At 37.6% G+C, this 17780-nt stretch overlaps 1 protein-coding gene across 4 annotated transcripts in view; it reads left to right on the forward strand.

Moving 5' to 3' along the window:
• LOC114409565 (nuclear pore complex protein NUP1-like) overlaps positions 1-16869 on the forward strand; it is a 28821-nt gene extending 11952 nt beyond the window's left edge. For all 4 annotated transcript variants that reach the window (XM_028373066.1, XM_028373069.1, XM_028373067.1 and 1 more), the window contains 4 exons: positions 14021-14326; positions 14416-14493; positions 14988-15635; positions 16150-16869. In XM_028373066.1, the coding sequence (XP_028228867.1) occupies positions 14021-14326; positions 14416-14493; positions 14988-15635; positions 16150-16596 (1479 nt within the window). In that variant the 3' untranslated portion in view covers positions 16597-16869. The remainder of the gene's footprint in view (positions 1-14020; positions 14327-14415; positions 14494-14987; positions 15636-16149) is intronic.
• Positions 16870-17780: the final 911 nt, after the last annotated feature.

A 17780-nucleotide genomic window follows, 5' to 3' on the forward strand; every position in this document is an offset into this window, starting at 1 on the left:
CTGAATGATAATCACAGAGTGCAGTGCACATTTCCTTGACCTCTCTGTTTCTCTTCTCTTTCCTTCTATCCTCTCTATTCTGTTTCTTCTCTCTTTCCCTATTCTTTCTCTTTCTTTTTCTTTCTCTTCCCCACCTAAATTCTATAACAGTGGTATTCAGAGCTGGCTGTCCACGGCCACTAGACCAGAATCTTTCCACACATGGGCACAAAAACAAGATCATAGACGATGATGCGTGAAATGGAAGAAAGATTTGTTCATATGGAGCAAAAGCTTGATAAGGAAGAAGTTAATATTGAAGAGGAAGCCAAGAGTGATGAAGAAGGCAGTCCTCACATTTCCTTGCATGAAGGATGCAACTGCAGCTCATTGAGCTCGATAAGGAAGAAGTTAATATTGAAGAGGAAGCCAAGAGTGATGAAGAAGGCAGTCCTCACATTTCCTTGCATGCAATTGAAGGCATGGAAGGAACCACCACTATGAGAATACAAGGGCAAGTGGGACGAAAAATGCTGCAAATCCTCATTGACAATGGCAGCACCCATGATTTCTTGGACTATGCTTTGGCCAAGAGGTTGGGATGGAAGGCGAATGGGGATGAATTATCTGCTGTAGAGGTAGCTGGAGGAAAAAGATCGAAGGTGTATGGTATGTGGAAAAATTTTAAATGGAGAATGCAGGATGAAGATTTTACATCTGATTTGAGGGTAATGGAGCTTCATACATATGATATGGTATTGGGATTGAAATGGCTTAAAAGCATCAAGAATGCATTTTGGGACTATGATGCACTTGTCGTGTACTTTTCGTACAATGGAAAAATGCTTACATCGACCCAAGCCACCAAATGAATGCGGTGGAATCTAAAAAAATACATCCTGAAGGTATCGTGGAAGGGAAAATGTTCATGCAGCAATTGGTTAAGTGTAGGGATGATCCAATTCAATGCTTTTCTATTCACAACAAGGGTGATGAGGTCCCTAATGGAGTTTTGGAGGTGTTGACATAATTCCAAGATATTTTTCATGAGCCCCAAGTTTTTCCTTCACTAAGGGAAGGGCATAATCATCCTATTGTCCTTCAAAGGGGTGCTGATCCCATCAACTTGAAGTCATACAAATATCCTGCTGCTCAAAAGGATGTGATTGAAGGCTTAGTGGGGGATTTGTTGAGGATAGGAATGATACAAGAAAGTTCTTCTCCATTTGAAGCACCCATTGTTCTGATTAAGAAGAAGGATGGAACATGGAGATTGTGCATTAATTATAGGGAACTCAGCAAGAGACTGGTAAAGATCCAGTACCCTATACCAGTTGTTGAAGACTTATTTGACGAACTTAGCTCAGCTGGATGGTTTACAAAGCTTGACTTAAGGGCTGACTATCATCAAATCAGAATGGTGCCGGAGGATGTGTACAAGACAGCTTTCAAGACTCATAGTGGCCACTATGAATGGTTGGTTATGCCATTTGGCTTAACCAATGCTCCAGCAACTTTTCAAGGAGCCATGAACAGTGTTTTCAGAACTCATCTTAGAAGATTTGTCCCAATGTTGCTAATGGCGGATGGCGGTTCATGGCGGAAAGCCAAAAATCCATCATAAAAATATGGCGGATGGCGTAGCGGCAAATGGCGGACGTCATGGCAAAATATATATATATATATATATATATATATATATATATATATATTTATATATACATATAAATATTAACAAAACAAAAGAAATAAATATAAATAAAAAATTAAAAAAACAATGGATTGCATTCAAATAAACTAAAAAAGTTTCATGAGTTCACACAATAACCAAGTACCAACACCAAATAAACTCATTCAAGAGTTCAAAATAACAAAAGGATAAAAGCATAATGCAAAGTGCAAAGTAAAGGTTGAGACTCTAGTCATCTTCTCCAACCCCAACATAATCATCTTCGTTGTTATCATAAGGTAGTGGAACATCTCCCTCTCCCTCTTCTCCATTAGACGCCTCAAAATTAACCATGATTTCTTCTTCTTCAGATTCAAGTTCAATATCCCCAAACTCTAGATCCTCGTCATTTTCTTCGACTACATTTTGCTTCCTTGATGAAGATCCAACACCCATTGCCTGTTTTTTAGAAGTGTGGGCAGCAACAGCAGCAGTAGGACTAATAGCAGCACTTGTTGGTTGCTTTCTTTCCCTTTTTTTCCACCTAGTATACATCCTACACTCTCCAACCCCCGAAGCCTCATACACAGTTGTCCAATTTAGCGCATCATCATCTTCAAATACCAAATCATTTCCAGCATCATTATCATCATCTTCATCCATCTCTCCCACGACCCATTCATTGCACACATCAATATCATTAAGAGAAATTGGATCAATTTCATCTCTTGCATTATATCTTTGCTTCAATTGTTGGTTGTATTTGACAAACACCAAATCATGCAACCTCTTGTGCTCAAGCCTATTTCTTTTTATGGAATGAATCTACAACATAACAAATAAATGTTGATCTCAATCTCAAATACACTCCAAATAAAACTTGACCATCAAAATTAAATAAATATTAAAAAGCATAGTTAGAGTTTTGTCACAATTACTTGCTCAAATACACTCCAATTTCTTTCACATCCTGAAACACTGCAAGTCAAACTCAAAATTTTATTAGCTAGCTTCTGCAAATTTGGAGTTTGTGGCCCTCACAGTCGCCACCAATATGCTGCAATACCAACCAAGAGCATAACTTAGAATTCTGAATTATAACATTAATACGTAAAAAAAAATAGTATAGTATTTGTATTTGTCATCTGGTAAAAGTTTCTGTTGCCCATCAAATTGTGGAACCAATTTCTTAATGCAATCAAACAAATCATTGGTGACCTCAAAATCAAACTCCAAATCAGTGTTGTCATAAAAGAACTCTGGATTTAAGAAGTGGACACTTGCATAATTGTTTCTTTTGCTTTGTCCATTGCTTCATAAATATAGCCCATGGCTGGTTTCCTTTCACCATCCACAAGACGAACACTTTAACAAGTGGAGCCATGACTTTAAGAGTGTAAACCACACTATTCCAAAAAGAAGGCATGAGCACTACCTTTGCAACTTCTTTCCCCTTAGGCTCCTTAGATAACTTGTTTAAGATCCATTCATCAGAAATAAATATCTTTCTAATATTGGCTTTCTTTTTGTGGAGCATTTCCAAGGTTAGATAAGAAGTGGCAAATCTAGTAATAGCATATCTCACTAATTCCATCTTGTTTGTACGATTTCTCAACAAGCTTAAGGTACTAGAATGGGCATAGATAAACCTAACTAGATTAATTGCCCTTCTAATTGTCTTCCTTATCAAGGGAAGCTTCCCAATATCTTCAAGCATCAAATCAATACAATGAGCTGCACAAGGAGTCCAATAAATATGTTTCCTTTTGTCCTCTAACAACTTACCCCCTAAAACATAGTTGCTCCCATTATCAGTTACAACTTGAACAACATTCTCTTCTCCAACTTCCTCCACAATAGCATCAAGCAACTCAAAAAACTTTTCACATGTCTGAAAATGAAAATGTGCATATTTCCTAGTTTCATCAGTCTGAAAATGCATTAACAGAATATTTATTTGGTGTGTGAACACACGCACAATTGCTCAAAGTCTAAAATGCACTCAAATAAAAAATGGTAATTATGAGTTTTTGTAAATAGAATTTGGTTTCAGTTCCGGTTTTCTTATTTAAGGAGACCACAAGTTATTTAAGATTTTACAATTCTTTATAGTTAGAGTCTAAAAAGTGTGTCAAACAGAAAAAAAAAACAGAACAAAAAAACAACAAAAGAAAAGAACAAAAAAAGAAAAATAGAACCACGTTGTTGTCGCAGACTGTAGCCGTTGCCGCCGCCTCCGCCTTCACCGTCCGTTCGTTGTGTGCGTGGTTCGTGGTGCTCGCGTGCGTGGTGCCCTGGTGTGAGATACCGTCGTCACTGGTGTGTGGTGCTGGTGCTGTCGTCGCGCTAGAGTTCGCCGTCACCGTCGTCACTCGTGCCGTCATCGGGTTGGAGTTCATGTGGTGCCGCTGGTTGCGCTGAGTTTGTGTGTTTCTGTTCGTGCTTGCGCTTCTCATCCCATTTTCATGCGAAAATCGGGTTAGGGTTGGGTCGGGTCAGCCCAACACGACCCAATCTGTGTTGTGAAAATTTCAAAAAAGAAAAAGCTGTCTTCCGCCATAACCGCCATTCCGCCACCACCGTTAAGGCTATGGCAGCCGCCATGGCCCTGCCAAATGAAACCCACAACGCCACCGCTATTTGGTGGCGTTTTTTCATAAACCCGCGACGCCATACCGCCATGGCACCGCCTTAATCGCAATTTAACAACATTGATTTGTCCTAGTCTTCTTTGATGATATCTTGGTATATATCCTTCCATTGAAGATCATGTGAAGCATTCAAGAAAAATGGGTTTATTTTGTTCGAATCAGCATCTCCGGCCTTTCAAATACTGAAAAATGTGCTTGTTTCAACACCAGTTTTAGCACTTCCAGATTTTTCAAGGGAGTTTGTGGTGGAAACAAATGCTTGTGGAGATGAAATTGGTGTTGTACTTATGCAGCAGGGGTGGCCTTTGGCATTTTTCAGCAAGGCGCTAGCACTAAGGCATCAATCCCTTTCCATCTATGAGAAAGAGTTGATGGTTTTGGCCTTAGCAGTGGAGTATTGACATCAATATCTTGAAAGGAGGTGGCTCACAACTCGAACAGACCAACAAAGCTTGTTGGGTCAAAAGTTGAAGACTCCATTTGAGGATTTTTTGTTGGCAAAGCTGGTTGGGCATGATTATGAGATTCAGTATAAGAAGGGTAATGATAATTCTGTGGCTGATGCACTTTCTAGGCTGCCACATCAGCAGCTAATGCACATAGCACATGATACTTCATCCCCAGAACTTCTACAGAAAATTGAGAAGAGTTGGGAGCAAGATGCAGATTTGCATGCCTTAATCTCTCATTTAACGTAGAAGGGAGGTAATTTGGGACACTGCACTTGGGATGGTCGGTTTTTGAGGAAGAAAGGAAAGTTAGTAGTGGGCAGTGATGCTGAGTTGAGGTAGAAATTTCTGAAATGGATGCATTCTAGCCCTCAAGGAGGTCATTCAGTAGTGCAAGCAACATATCAGAGGTTGAGATCCCTATTTTGGTGGAAAAAGATGATTAAAGATGTTCAGGATTATTAAACATTTTGATACATGTGCACAGTGTAAGTATGAGACAGTTGCTACCCCTGGACTTTTGCAGCCCCTTCCTATTCCTAGTCAGATTTGGGAGAGTATCACAATGGATTTTATTGAGGGCCTTCCCAAATCCAACGGCAAAGATACTATTTGGGTTGTTATTAATCTTATGAGCAAGTATGCCCATTTTCTTGCTCTTTCACATCCATATACAGCTGAAACACTTGCTCAGCATTTCATGGATCAGATTTACAAACTACATGGAGCACCAGTTGAGATAATTATTGATAGGGATCCTGTTTTTGTGAGTAATTTTTGGAAGGAGTTCTTGAAAACTTTGGGAATTGAACAAAAATTATCTTCGTCTTACCATCCTCAAACAGATGGGCAATCTGAAGTCCTTAATAGGTGCTTGGAGTCCTACTTGAGGCGCATGTGTTGGGAGAATCCAAAAGAATGAAGTGGCTGTCTCTGGCTGAATGGTGGTATAATACCACATTCCATACAGCAACAAAAACAACTCCTCATGAGCTCTTGTATGGGAAAAAACCACCACTGCACAATCCCTATCTCCCAAGGAATTCAGTGGTAGATCCATTTGATAGAACATTTGCAGCAAGGGAAGCTATGATAGGAGTTCTTAAACATCACTTGCATCGTGCTGCAAACATGATGAAGCAAAAGGCAGATATAAAAAGGTCTGATTGGGAATTTCAGATCAGTCAATGGGTTTTTCTGAAGCTTTAACCCTACAGACAGATTTTTGCAGCAGCAAGAAGCTCTCAAAAACTTACTCCTAGGTACTATCGGCCCTATAGGATTCTGGAAAAGGTAGGTCCAGATGCCTACAAGTTACAGCTTCCAGAAAACTCTCGAATCCACTCAACATTTCATGTCTCTTTACTCAAGTTATGCCCTGACCCCTCTGTTAAGTAGAGGCATCCTCCCATTGATTGGCCAACCATACCTAGTTCTATGTTCCTGAAAAGATTCTCAACAAATGTGTGGAAAGGAAGAAGGGTTGTATTATCACTGAAATTTTGGTGCAATAGCGTGGTTTACCTGATGTGGAGGCTACATGGGTTCCTCAATTCGAGTTTCAACAGCAATTCCCTATTTTTGAAATACAAGACCCTTGAGGGCAAGGGTCTTCTTTTGGGGGAGGGGTATTGATATGTAAAAAGAAAATGATGTCAGTTTGTTAGTTTTAGTCAGCTACTGTTATTTTATGGCTGTTAGGTAGCTGCCTATAAATAAGGCTGGTCTGTTGTATTTTAGATGGACTGAATGATAATCGCAGAGTGCAGGGCACATTTCCTTGACCTCTCTGTTTCTCTTCTCTTTCCTTCTATCCTCTTTATTTTGTTTCTTCTCTATTAGTGTATTAAGTAAGTTTTACTTTGTGATTAAGTTAAGGCAGCTGTTAGAATAGTTATGATTCAGTTAGGACAGTTGTGGTTTTGTTATTTCTGTTATTTTGTTAGAAGCTGTTATTTTTGTTAGAGGAGTAGTTAACTTTGGTTAGTTGACTGTCTTAGTTAATTTATGTGTAATCATATTTGTTTTCTCTATAAATAGAGAAGCAGAATTAGATTGTAACCAACCTTTCATTTTGAATCAATAATAATTGTCTATAAGATTGATAGGCAAGATTATTTTCCATTATTTGTGCAGATTTGCTGGCCCTTTAAACCAGCATATCTTGTATGATTGTATAGCTGTAATTGTGTAATTATATCCTTAATTACTTAGCCTAGCTGCAGGTTACCATATATAGTTTTTTAGCAAACTTCAAGGCTAGAAATCAGATTGTATCATATCATTTAAATGAGAATTCTCCAGAGGAGAGCACACAGTTTTCATCCTAATTTCTCAGAGTTTAACATGGTATCAGTCTAGGTTTTGATCCCAACCTAGTTTTTTTTTCTTTGTTGCGCTCCCAGTCTTCGAGTTCCCAGTTCTACTATTCACACATGGTATTGTTCACGCCGAGGTACTATTCACGGGGTATTGTTCCCTTGATCTTGGTTTTGTTCTTGATTTCTCGAGTTTCTTGTTTTTTCTCCTCGTGATTTTTTCTCAGCATCATGTCTACTGAAAAATATGATGTCCTCTTTGTTTGTCTTAATGGAAAGAACTACTCCACCTGGGCATTCTAGTTCCAAATCTTTGTCAAAGGCAAGGAGCTTTGGGGTCATGTTGACGAAACTGATTCTGCTCCTGACAAAACTACGCATAAGGAGGCACATGCCAAATGGGAGGTCAAAGATGCACAGGTCATGCCTTGGATCATAGGCTCTGTTGAGCCTAATATCGTCCTCAACCTCAGACCCTTCACCACTACATCAAAGATGTGGGACTACCTAAAGAAAATTTATAACTAAAACAGCACTGTTCGCAGGTTCCAGCTTGAAAATGAAATTGCCATTTTTCAACAGGATAGTCTCTCAATTTCTGATTTTTATTCTCATTTCATGAATCTTTGAGCTGAATATACTGACATTGTCTATAAAGATTTGTCAACTGAAGGACAAATTGCAGTCCAAAACGTTCATGACACCACAAAACGAGATCAATTTCTTATGAAATTGAGATTTGATTTTGAGGACATTCAAACCAACCTAATGAATAGAGCAGCTATTTTCCCCTTCTTGGATGAATGCTTAAATGGACTACTTCGTGAAGAACAACGTCTCCTCACTCAGATAAACATGGAACAACATAAATCTGCATCCCTTCTTGTGGCATATGCTGTACAAGGCAAACCTCGAGGACGAGACATGAGTACTATCCAAAGTTTCTGCTGCAAAGGCCATGGACATTTTGCTTCCCATTGTCCTAAAATGTTCTGCAATTACTGTGAAAAAGGTCATATCATAAAAGAATGTCAAATCATACCACCACGGAGAAATGCAACAGCCTTCACTGCAACTGATGACTCTTCTACTACTCCTGTTTACAAGGATCAGAATCCGCCTGCTTTTGTGCCAACTTTAACCCTTGAAATGGTTCAACAAATGTTCATTTCGGCATTTTCTACTTTTGGTCTTTCAGGTAATGCTTCTTTACCCAGCTCTCCTTGGTATTTTGATTCTGGCGCATCCAATCATATGACCAACAATGTTGTTGCACTTACCAATGTCACAAATTACTCTGGTAATTTGCAAATACACATTGCAAATGGAAACAATTTACCTATTTCAACAATTGGTGATATTTTCTCATCTCTTACCAATGTTTATGTTTCCCCAGATCTCACCAGTAACCTTATTTCAGTTGGTCAATTAGTTGATAATGATTGTAGAGTTGAATTCTCAAAATCTGGTTGTCTTGTGAAGGATCAACACTTAGGGAAGATGATCGCGAAGGGGCCTAAAGTTGAACGTCTTTTTCCTCTTTATTCATCGTTGTCACCATGTTTTTTCTGCCTTTTATTTCTTGTAATTCTGCAATTGTTAATTTCCAATTATGGCATAAGCGTCTTGGTCACCCAAATTCCAATGTACTTCATGAACTGATGAAATCCAGAGTTCTTGGCAATAAAAATTCCCCATCTTTTAGTGTTGTTCAATTTGATTGCAATTCTTGTAAATTTGGTAAAAGTAAAGTTCTGCCATTTCCAGTTCATCAATCAAATGTAAATCAGTCTTTTGCCATAATTCGTAGTGATTTATGGAGAATTACATATGTAATATCTCATGCACATTACAGGTATTTTATCACTTTTATTGATGACTGTAGTTGTTTTACATGGGTCTACTTTTTGCGTTCTAAAGCTGAAGCATTCTCTGCATTCAAATTCTTTCATGCATATATTCAAACTTAGTTTTCATCAAAAATTAAAACTCTGCATTCTGACAACGAGGGAAATATACATCTCATTTGTTTTGAGAGTTCTTGCAGGAAAATGGTATATTATCTCAAAGTCTTGTCCTTCCACACCCCAACAAAACGGGGTAGTTGAAAGAAAAAACCGTCATCTTCTTGATGTTGTTTGTACCTTAATGTTGGACTCCTTTGTGCCCTCCTGTTTTTGGTGTGAAGAAGCTCTTTCAACTGCTGTCCACCTTATTAATCGGCTGCCTTCTCAAGTCTTAAACAATGATTCCCCTTTCTTAAGGTTATTTGGGAAGCCCCCCAATTATTCCACTCTCCGCACCTTTGGTTGTGTCTGTTATGTTCATCTTCAGCCACTAAAACGCACCCAACTCACAACTCAATCTGTTAAATGTGCTTTTCTTGGTTACTCAACCAATCAAAAAGGTGTTATATGCTATGATCCTCATTTACATAGGATTCGGGTTTCTAGAAATGTCATCTTTCAAGAAGATACATATTTTTTTACTACTAACCAAGACACTCACTCTTCTACATCGAAATCTGTTTTGCCATTGTTTCCTAACAGTTTTGCAGAAGAACAAGCTCGTCCTCCTTTCATGGTTTACCAAAGATGTCCGATTGTTCCATTAATTAAGCCTTCAATCCCTCCAAGGCCCCCTCCTGATCATTCTCTGGCTGTTGATTCAGCGCTTCAACTAGAACCAGTCCCTTTTCGTTGCAGCACTCGCATTCGTAAACCAACGGAAAAGTATGATTTTTCTTAACCTTTATCTTTGACAGAAACTTTAGCATCTGTTCCTATTCCTTCTTCATATAAACAGGTAATGAAATATAAATGTTGGCAGGATGCTATAGAAACTGAACTTCTTGCACTAGAGGAAAATCAGACATGGGACATTGTTCCATGTCCTCTATCGATTAAACCTCTTGGCAGTAAATTTGTATTCACTATAAAGTTGCGTTCAGATGGATCAATAGATCGATACAAAACTAGATTGGTTGTTCTTGGAAATAAGCAACAATTTGGCCTAGACTATGAAGAGACCTTTGCACCAGTGGCTAAGATGACTACTGTGAGGACTATTATTGCCATTGCTGCATCTGAATCTTGGCAAATTCACCAGCTAGATGTCCAAAATGCCTTCCTCCATGGTGACCTCAACGAAGAAGTTTACATCAAACTTCCTAACTGGTATGTCCTCACCATTACCTAATACTGTTTGCAAGCTAAAATGTTCTTTGTATGGATTAAAATAGACACCAAGAGTGTGGTTTGAAAAGTTTAGCACAACACTATTTGGCTTTTCCTTCATCCAAAGTAGCTATGATCCATCTCTCTTTCTACAAAGGACCTTAAAAGGAATTGTGATCCTCCTTGCTTATGTAGATGACATTATTGTCACTGGCTCAGACCAAGAGGCTATCACTACAATCAAACAATTGCTGCATACAACTTTTCACATGAAAGATCTTGGACAACTCACTTATTTCTTGGGATTAGAAGTACAATTCCAACAAAAAGACATCTTTGTCACTCAATACAAATATACTCAAGATCTAATTCAACTAGCTGGTCTCACCGCTGTAACTATGATTGACACTCCCATGAAAGTTAATGTCAAGTTAAGACGAGATGAAGGTGAACTCTTACAAGACCCAACTTTATATAGAAAGTTGGTTGGAAGTCTCATCTACCTAACCATCACAAGACTTGATGTTGTGGAAAGAAAACACGGGCTTATCATTGAGTTAGGCTTCACTCTTCTCAAACAAGCTTCTCTCCCTTTAAAATTTTGGGATTTTGCCTTCCAAACTGTTGTTTATTTGATAAAGAGACTTCCCACTGCTTCTCTTCAATTTCAAGTTCCTTATACTGTTTTGTTCAACAAGTCACCTAATTACAATTTTTTGAGGAGCTTTGGATGTTCTTGCTATCCTTTTCATAGACCCTATAATAAACACAAACTTGATTTCAGGTCACATGAGTGTTTGTTCCTTGGTTATTCCACCTCTCACAAAGGCTACAAGTGTCTTTCTCCTAATGGCAAATTATATGTTTCTAAAGATGTTATCTTCAATGAGCTTAAATATCCTTACAATGATCTTTTTCTACCTTTATCCAATTCTGTCCCTTCTTCTAAGAGTGATTTTTTACCTACTGCTCATATTCCTCTTGTTTCACCTTCACCTAATGAACTCACTCATTCTTCTCAACATGCTGAAACTAATTCTATTTCTGTAAGTGCTGATCCCTCTAGATCCCTTAATACTGAATTCCCTAATTCTCAAAATGTCACATCATCTTCTCATCTTTCAAATGCTGAACCAAATTATGTTACTAATGAACACTCTAACACTGCTTCTAACTTAAACAGAAATCCAAGTGAATTGTCCAGTGCCTCTTCTTCTCAGTCTCACACTGTCAGTTCTCCTTCTTCTAATCCTGTTCTTCTCTCACAAAATGTCCATCCTATGCAAACCAGATCCAAGTTTGAAATTCATCAATCTAGGCTGCATCCTTCACTGTTTTTGGCACATTGTGAACCTAAGACTGTTAAACAGGCTCTTGCTGACCCTCAATGGTTTGCTGCTATGAAACAATAAAACATGGGATCTTGTTCCTCTTCCCAATGACAGACAAGCTGTGGGTTGTAAGTGGTTCTTCAGAATTAAGGAGAATGCTGATGGGACTGTTAATAGGTTCAAGGCTAGGTTAGTGGCTAAAGGATTTTCATCAGGTTGCTGCTTGTGACATTAATGAAACCTTTTCCCTTGTGATAAAACCTGTTACAATCAGGCTGATTATCACTCTTGCTCTCACTAATAAATGGGATTTGTTCCAACTAGATGTCAACAATGCCTTTTTAAATGGCCATCTTGAAGAGACTATCTACATGCAGCAGTCATACGGCTTCGAAAGTTCAGATAAAACCTTGGTTTGCAAGCTACAAAAGGCTTTGTATGGCCTTAAACAGGCCCCAAGACAGTGGTTTGATAGGCTCAAAGAACTCTTTTACAGCTTGGGTTTGTGGCCAGCAAGTGCAATCCTTCATTGTTTGTTTATAAAAGTAAAGGACACATTATCTACATTCTTGTTTATGTAGATGATATTATTATCACCGGTACCTCCAATGTTGTAATTCAGCAACTCACCACTAAGCTGCATTCCAATTTTTCTCTTAAACAATTGGGTAAACTCGACTATTTTCTTGGTACTGAAATCAAATCAGTGGCTGATGGGTCTATTCTACCGACTCAAAGAAAATATATTAGAGATTTGCTTTAGAAAACCAAAATGGCAGAAGCACAGCCTATTTCTTCCCCTATGACTGCTAATTGCAAGTTAACTAAAGCTGGCTTGGATTTATTCAGTGATCCATCTCTCTATAGGTCTGTTGTTGGTGCTCTTCAATACACAACTGTTACAAGACCTGAGTTAAACGCATTCTAAGGTACCTTAAAGGCTCTATTCATCTTGGTCTGCATTTCAAGGCTGCTCCTTCCTCTCAGCCTTTTACTATCAAAGCCCTCTGTGATGCTGACTGGGCCTCAGATCCAGATGATAGAAGGTCTACCTCTGATGCAGTGATTTATTTTGGTCCTAATTTGGTCTCATGGTGGTCCAAGAAACAACAAATTGTGGCTAGATCTTCCACTGAAGCTAAATACAGGAGCTTGGCTCAAGCCACGACTGAAGTTACATGGATTCAAACTCTTTTAACAGAGTTATCTGTTCCGTTTCAGACCCCAGAGATTTACTGTGACAACCAAACTGCAGTAGCTATCAATCATAGTCCAGTTCTTCATTCTCGGACTAAGCACATGGAAATTGACATCTTTTTTGTCAGGGAGAATAAAGAGCTCAATGAGCTTGGAAATTATAGATCAATGAGCTGATGGCCTCACTAAGCCTCTGTCATCAACTCGATTTCTCTTTCTTAGGTCCAAACTCAATGTAGTTGAGTCCATTTTTGATTCTCAACCCCATTGAGTTTGAGGGGGTTATTAGTGTATTAAGTAAGTTTTACTTTGTGATTCAGTTAGGACAGCTGTTAGAACAGTTATGATTCAGTTAGGACAGTTGTGGTTTTATTATTTCTGTTATTTTGTTAGAAGCTGTTATTTGTTATTTTGTTAGAAGCTGCTATTTCTGTTAGATCAGTAACTAACTTTGGTTAGTTAACTGCCTTAGTTAGGTTATGTGTAATCATATCTGTTCTCTCTATAAATAGAGAAACAGAATCAGTTTGTAATCAACCTTTCATTCTGAATCAATAATAACATCTTCCAACTTTCTTCTTTTTTCTCTCTCTCAAACTCTATGATTCTCTCTTTCGCTTTTGTTTCTTTCTCTTTCCCACCTAAATTCTATAACAGGTTCCTATTGGGTCTTATCATACAAACACAATATGCTACCATATGCATATGATGAAAATATATCTATTATCTAGGACATTCTAACACCCATATAAAAAATTGTGCTAATTTTGTTAATGAATTGTCCAATTGTACCTTTCCTCTGTTTTCTTCTTTGGTTCTAGTGGCATTTTAACATTTGGTATGCTTACAATATCATATTTAGCTTTTTAATATTAGAGTGTTTATTGTATTTTTCCCAGTTCTCTTGAATACCTGGGATGATTACACTTTCATTATATTCTTCATCTTCATCACTGTTGTATCTCTCTGATATAGACCTGGGGATGGGGGAAGTATCAGTAAAACAATTCCTATTTCATTGCTCTAATTCTTATCCAGTCCTAATATGATATTTGTTTGAGACCAATTAAATTTTTTTCCTAAGGTTTGCATGCATTATGTTTTATAATTTTTGTCTTATAAATTGAAGGTTTAGTTTTACAGGTACGTGTATATTTAATCATCTTAGGATGCATTTTCATTTTAGAACAAGTTCTTTTTGGGTCAGATGTAATTTTATTGCTATGATAATCAAATTAACAACTCTCCAGGTTCGGGATGAAATTGGTGCTTCTCCAATAGAGATTGCTAGAGCATATATGGATTCCCGTGCATTAGAAGCAGGTCCCAGTTCTAAGAACATGATTCATACTATTGAAAGCACCATGTTGCATGGTGATGAAGCTGCAATTAAACCATATGATCCATCACCATCAAAGAAATCGTCAACATGTTGGCCAGGTGCTGTGGTGCAGGATGCTTACATAACACCACAAAGTCAGAGGAATAGATATGGACTACATAACTTCCCCCGTACTCCTTATTCCAGAACTCTTTTAACAAAGTCCAAGTCCAAGGTATATTTTGTTTTGGTTTCATGTCTTGTACTTTAATCCTTCAAGTTGTATCCGTGGCTAATAATGTTTTTTCTTTTCTTTTTCACCAGTTGATTCGTATGAAAGGAGATAGCAGCCACATTTCATCAACTCCTGTCCTTCACTCACAGACTACTATGTATCTGCAGGTATCTTTCAGTAACTTGTAATTTGTAATATGTCAATTCTTTTAACAATCTGTAAATTACTGAAAGTGTAAATCAGTGTGTTTATCCTTTCTTGTCCTGTGATATTTTCTGTCTTGCTGTATATTTGCACCTGTTCTTGTTTAACACTTGATTATGCATGCCTAAATTTATATACTGAATGGTTTTAGAAGAATCTTTTTTATTTTGCATTTTAGCATCTGTTCATACTTCAATACAAAACTTTTTGTGCAAGCCAAAAATTTAAGTGTTTGCTGCCTTGACTTTTTATATTTCTAATTTTGTGTGGCAAATAGAAGTAATGCTCTCTTAGATGTTCTATTATTTTAGAGGCTCTGATTGCTTCCTTAATTATTTGGTTATTGCTTATAAAACTTAAGAATATGGTTGTCTACTGTTACTGGGTTTTGGTTTCTTATTTTTTAACTCAGCAGCTTGTTTTGGTGGTAATTGGTTGCTAACTTAATTGAACACAGGATAAATCTAAAGCTGGAGCATCAGAAAGTGGAAATGGATCTGTTGGACCTATTCGTCGAACTAGGCATAAGGTTGGTGCACAATTTTCTTCAAGAAGAGTGGCTTATTCATCTCTGTATGGCCCTTCACAGAGACAAAGTTCTGGTGTTATTGAAAGTTTCACTTCTGTTGCAAAGAGGACGGAACCTGTTGGGACAAGCTGCACTCATAAGCCACTAGGCCTTGAGGTGGGTATTCCAACAGTACACATGCATACCAGTTTGATGGCTAAGAAGATATTAGACCATATTGATAGAAACACTCCCACACCTAAAGAGAAATCTGCTGAGCTCAAGCTGGCAACGAAATGGAAGAACCCTGAATCTTCTATTGATTTCAGTACTATCTGGTCAAATGAAGATAATGGTTTGCTTAAATTAGATGATGTTAGCCCTTATAAATATGATGGGCTTGAAGGAAAGGAATCTACTCTATGGAATGAAAGTAAGGGGAAGTACCATGTTGATATGCAACCTAAGGAGAGTACTGATAAATCTATCGCTGTCAGAAAAGTAGGAACTTTGTTGTCTGATGTGAATGTTTATAGCAGCATCCCTAGACTTGGTAATGATGTAAGCACTACGCAAAATTTGTGTTCTTCTAAAAAGGTACTCTAATTATTTAATGGCCGTAATTATTTTGGTGGTTCTCTAATTTTTTCCTGTTTGACTATCTAAATTTGTGTTGTTAATCTGATTAAAAAATGATAGAAACTCGAGGGTAACTAAAGTGTATGTGATAAAGGTGTATATGCAGGAGTGCAATGTAGAGGATCATAACCAAGGTGGTGGAATGTAACTAACTGCTGAGATGGCGTGGGGTCGGAAATTTGAGAGAATGATGTATATGATCTTTTAGTGTAGTGATGTGAGGGCAGGCTGGAATAAAATATTTTCTGTTTTTCGGTGGGATAAAGTATTTCCCTATTTTTAGTAGCTAGACTTTGTTATTTCTTTCTGGGTAATAATACAATTTCATATCACAGGCGAGCAGTAAAGCTAATTTCTTGTAGCCAATTTTTGTATTATTTTAAACATATGTAATTTTTATTCACCTATCAATATACATTAATTTTGGAATGCTAATATGAGAACCAAGTGTACTGACGTGGTATCCGTGCAGGATGCTATGAAGACAACTCCCCCAAGTGGTGATCATCCTTTTGGGGTAAATCAAGAACAGAAGCTTCTCACTGGCCCTGCAACCATTAAGCCAGCTTTACCTCCTATTTCAATCAAGAAGCCTGAATCAAGATGGACGTTAGCATCTGACACTGGCTCCGGATTTACCTTTCCTGTTTCAGCATCCTCCTCTGTATTCTCTGAGCCACCAACTCCATCCATCACGCCTTTACTTTCTGCTGGGGATCAGCACCAAGTAAAAGAAGGATCTACTGAACTGTCATATAGTTTTGGTCTGAAAAAGTCCAGTCCAGCAGTAGTTTTTTCCTTCCCTTCTACAAGTAATACTGCTATTCAGAATGAAGCTGGAGACATAAAGTTTAACTTTGGTTCAACTAAGAAGCCAAGGTTATCGTTCTCATTTGGAAAAAATGCTGTCTGCTGTTAAAAATAAAATGGCAAAACAATGTTCCAAAAGTCATCCAACTTTTTTTTTCTTGTGATTAGTGTATTTTTAGCCTTTAATTAACTCTGATTGTACTATACTTTTGCTTTTCTTTTGTTCTTAAAGGAAAGATGGGTAAAATGAAGCCGTTTAGAATTGGAAGTTGTGTGGTTTATGGGGTCCTTTCCGTAGTTCTCATGATTTTGTTGGAATACTGGGAAATTTTGGTTATATGGTGATTTCTTTATATTTGTAGAGGATTATTTTCACTAGACACACACATCTGGATCTGTATGCAATTCTTATCAATAACCTTGAAGTTTCATTAGGAAGCTAAAGCCATCAATGGCGTTCCCTAACCATGAGTCAGAAGTTCTCTAGCTTCGCAGATGGGTAGTGACTTCGGTCGAACTGGAAATGAAATGCGAACTGGTGAGTACTTGCATCTGCGCTCCGTTAGAAACGAGCATCTATAATAAGCTAGTATGGGAGTTTGACGCTAAAATGTTAAGTTGCTTGGGTTTAATACCTAAGTATGTTTAGGTTTATAGTATAGAAAAACAAAATAAGATTCAAAATTTGAAAAAAGGATGGAACCAAAGTGGTTGAGTTTTTGGATACAACGGATAGGAAAGTAAATATTATCTTGACTGGTGTTAATCACGTGTATTCAAAGAATTCAAAATTTAAAATTATTAAGATTTGGAATGTTTTTGTTTTTTGAGAAGATTTGGAATATGTTAACAAGCGTGTTGTACGTGTAGAAGAAAGCTTCCAAATATATAAGGTGTAATAAGTTTTTTCTTCCTAAAAAAAAAAAAGAGTAAGTTTTTTTATTAAGACGTATCTATTCGTTTTTAAATATAAGGTATCCAATGCGCCTCTTTGAAAAATGTCCAATACCTTTGCATTTTTATAAGTATTCAACTTAAGTGTCCCAAGCTCCTTTTTTGAATATACTCGTTGATGTGCCCATAAAATAAGAAAGAAAATACGCATAAACTAGTAAAAATTAATTAATTCAGCTATAACTAAGTGAAAATCAGCATACTTGGTGTATGTTTTGGTATCCGTTGCAAACAAACGTTGATGGCAAAATGAAGTTTGGAAAAGCATCTTCACCCTTTCTTTTGCTTTCAGTTTGTGGTGGACCATTGGATTTGGTCTTGGAATTCATGCACCGCAAG

The sequence above is a fragment of the Glycine soja genome, chromosome 4 (assembly GCF_004193775.1).
Source record: "Glycine soja cultivar W05 chromosome 4, ASM419377v2, whole genome shotgun sequence".
Lineage (NCBI taxonomy): Eukaryota > Viridiplantae > Streptophyta > Magnoliopsida > Fabales > Fabaceae > Glycine > Glycine soja.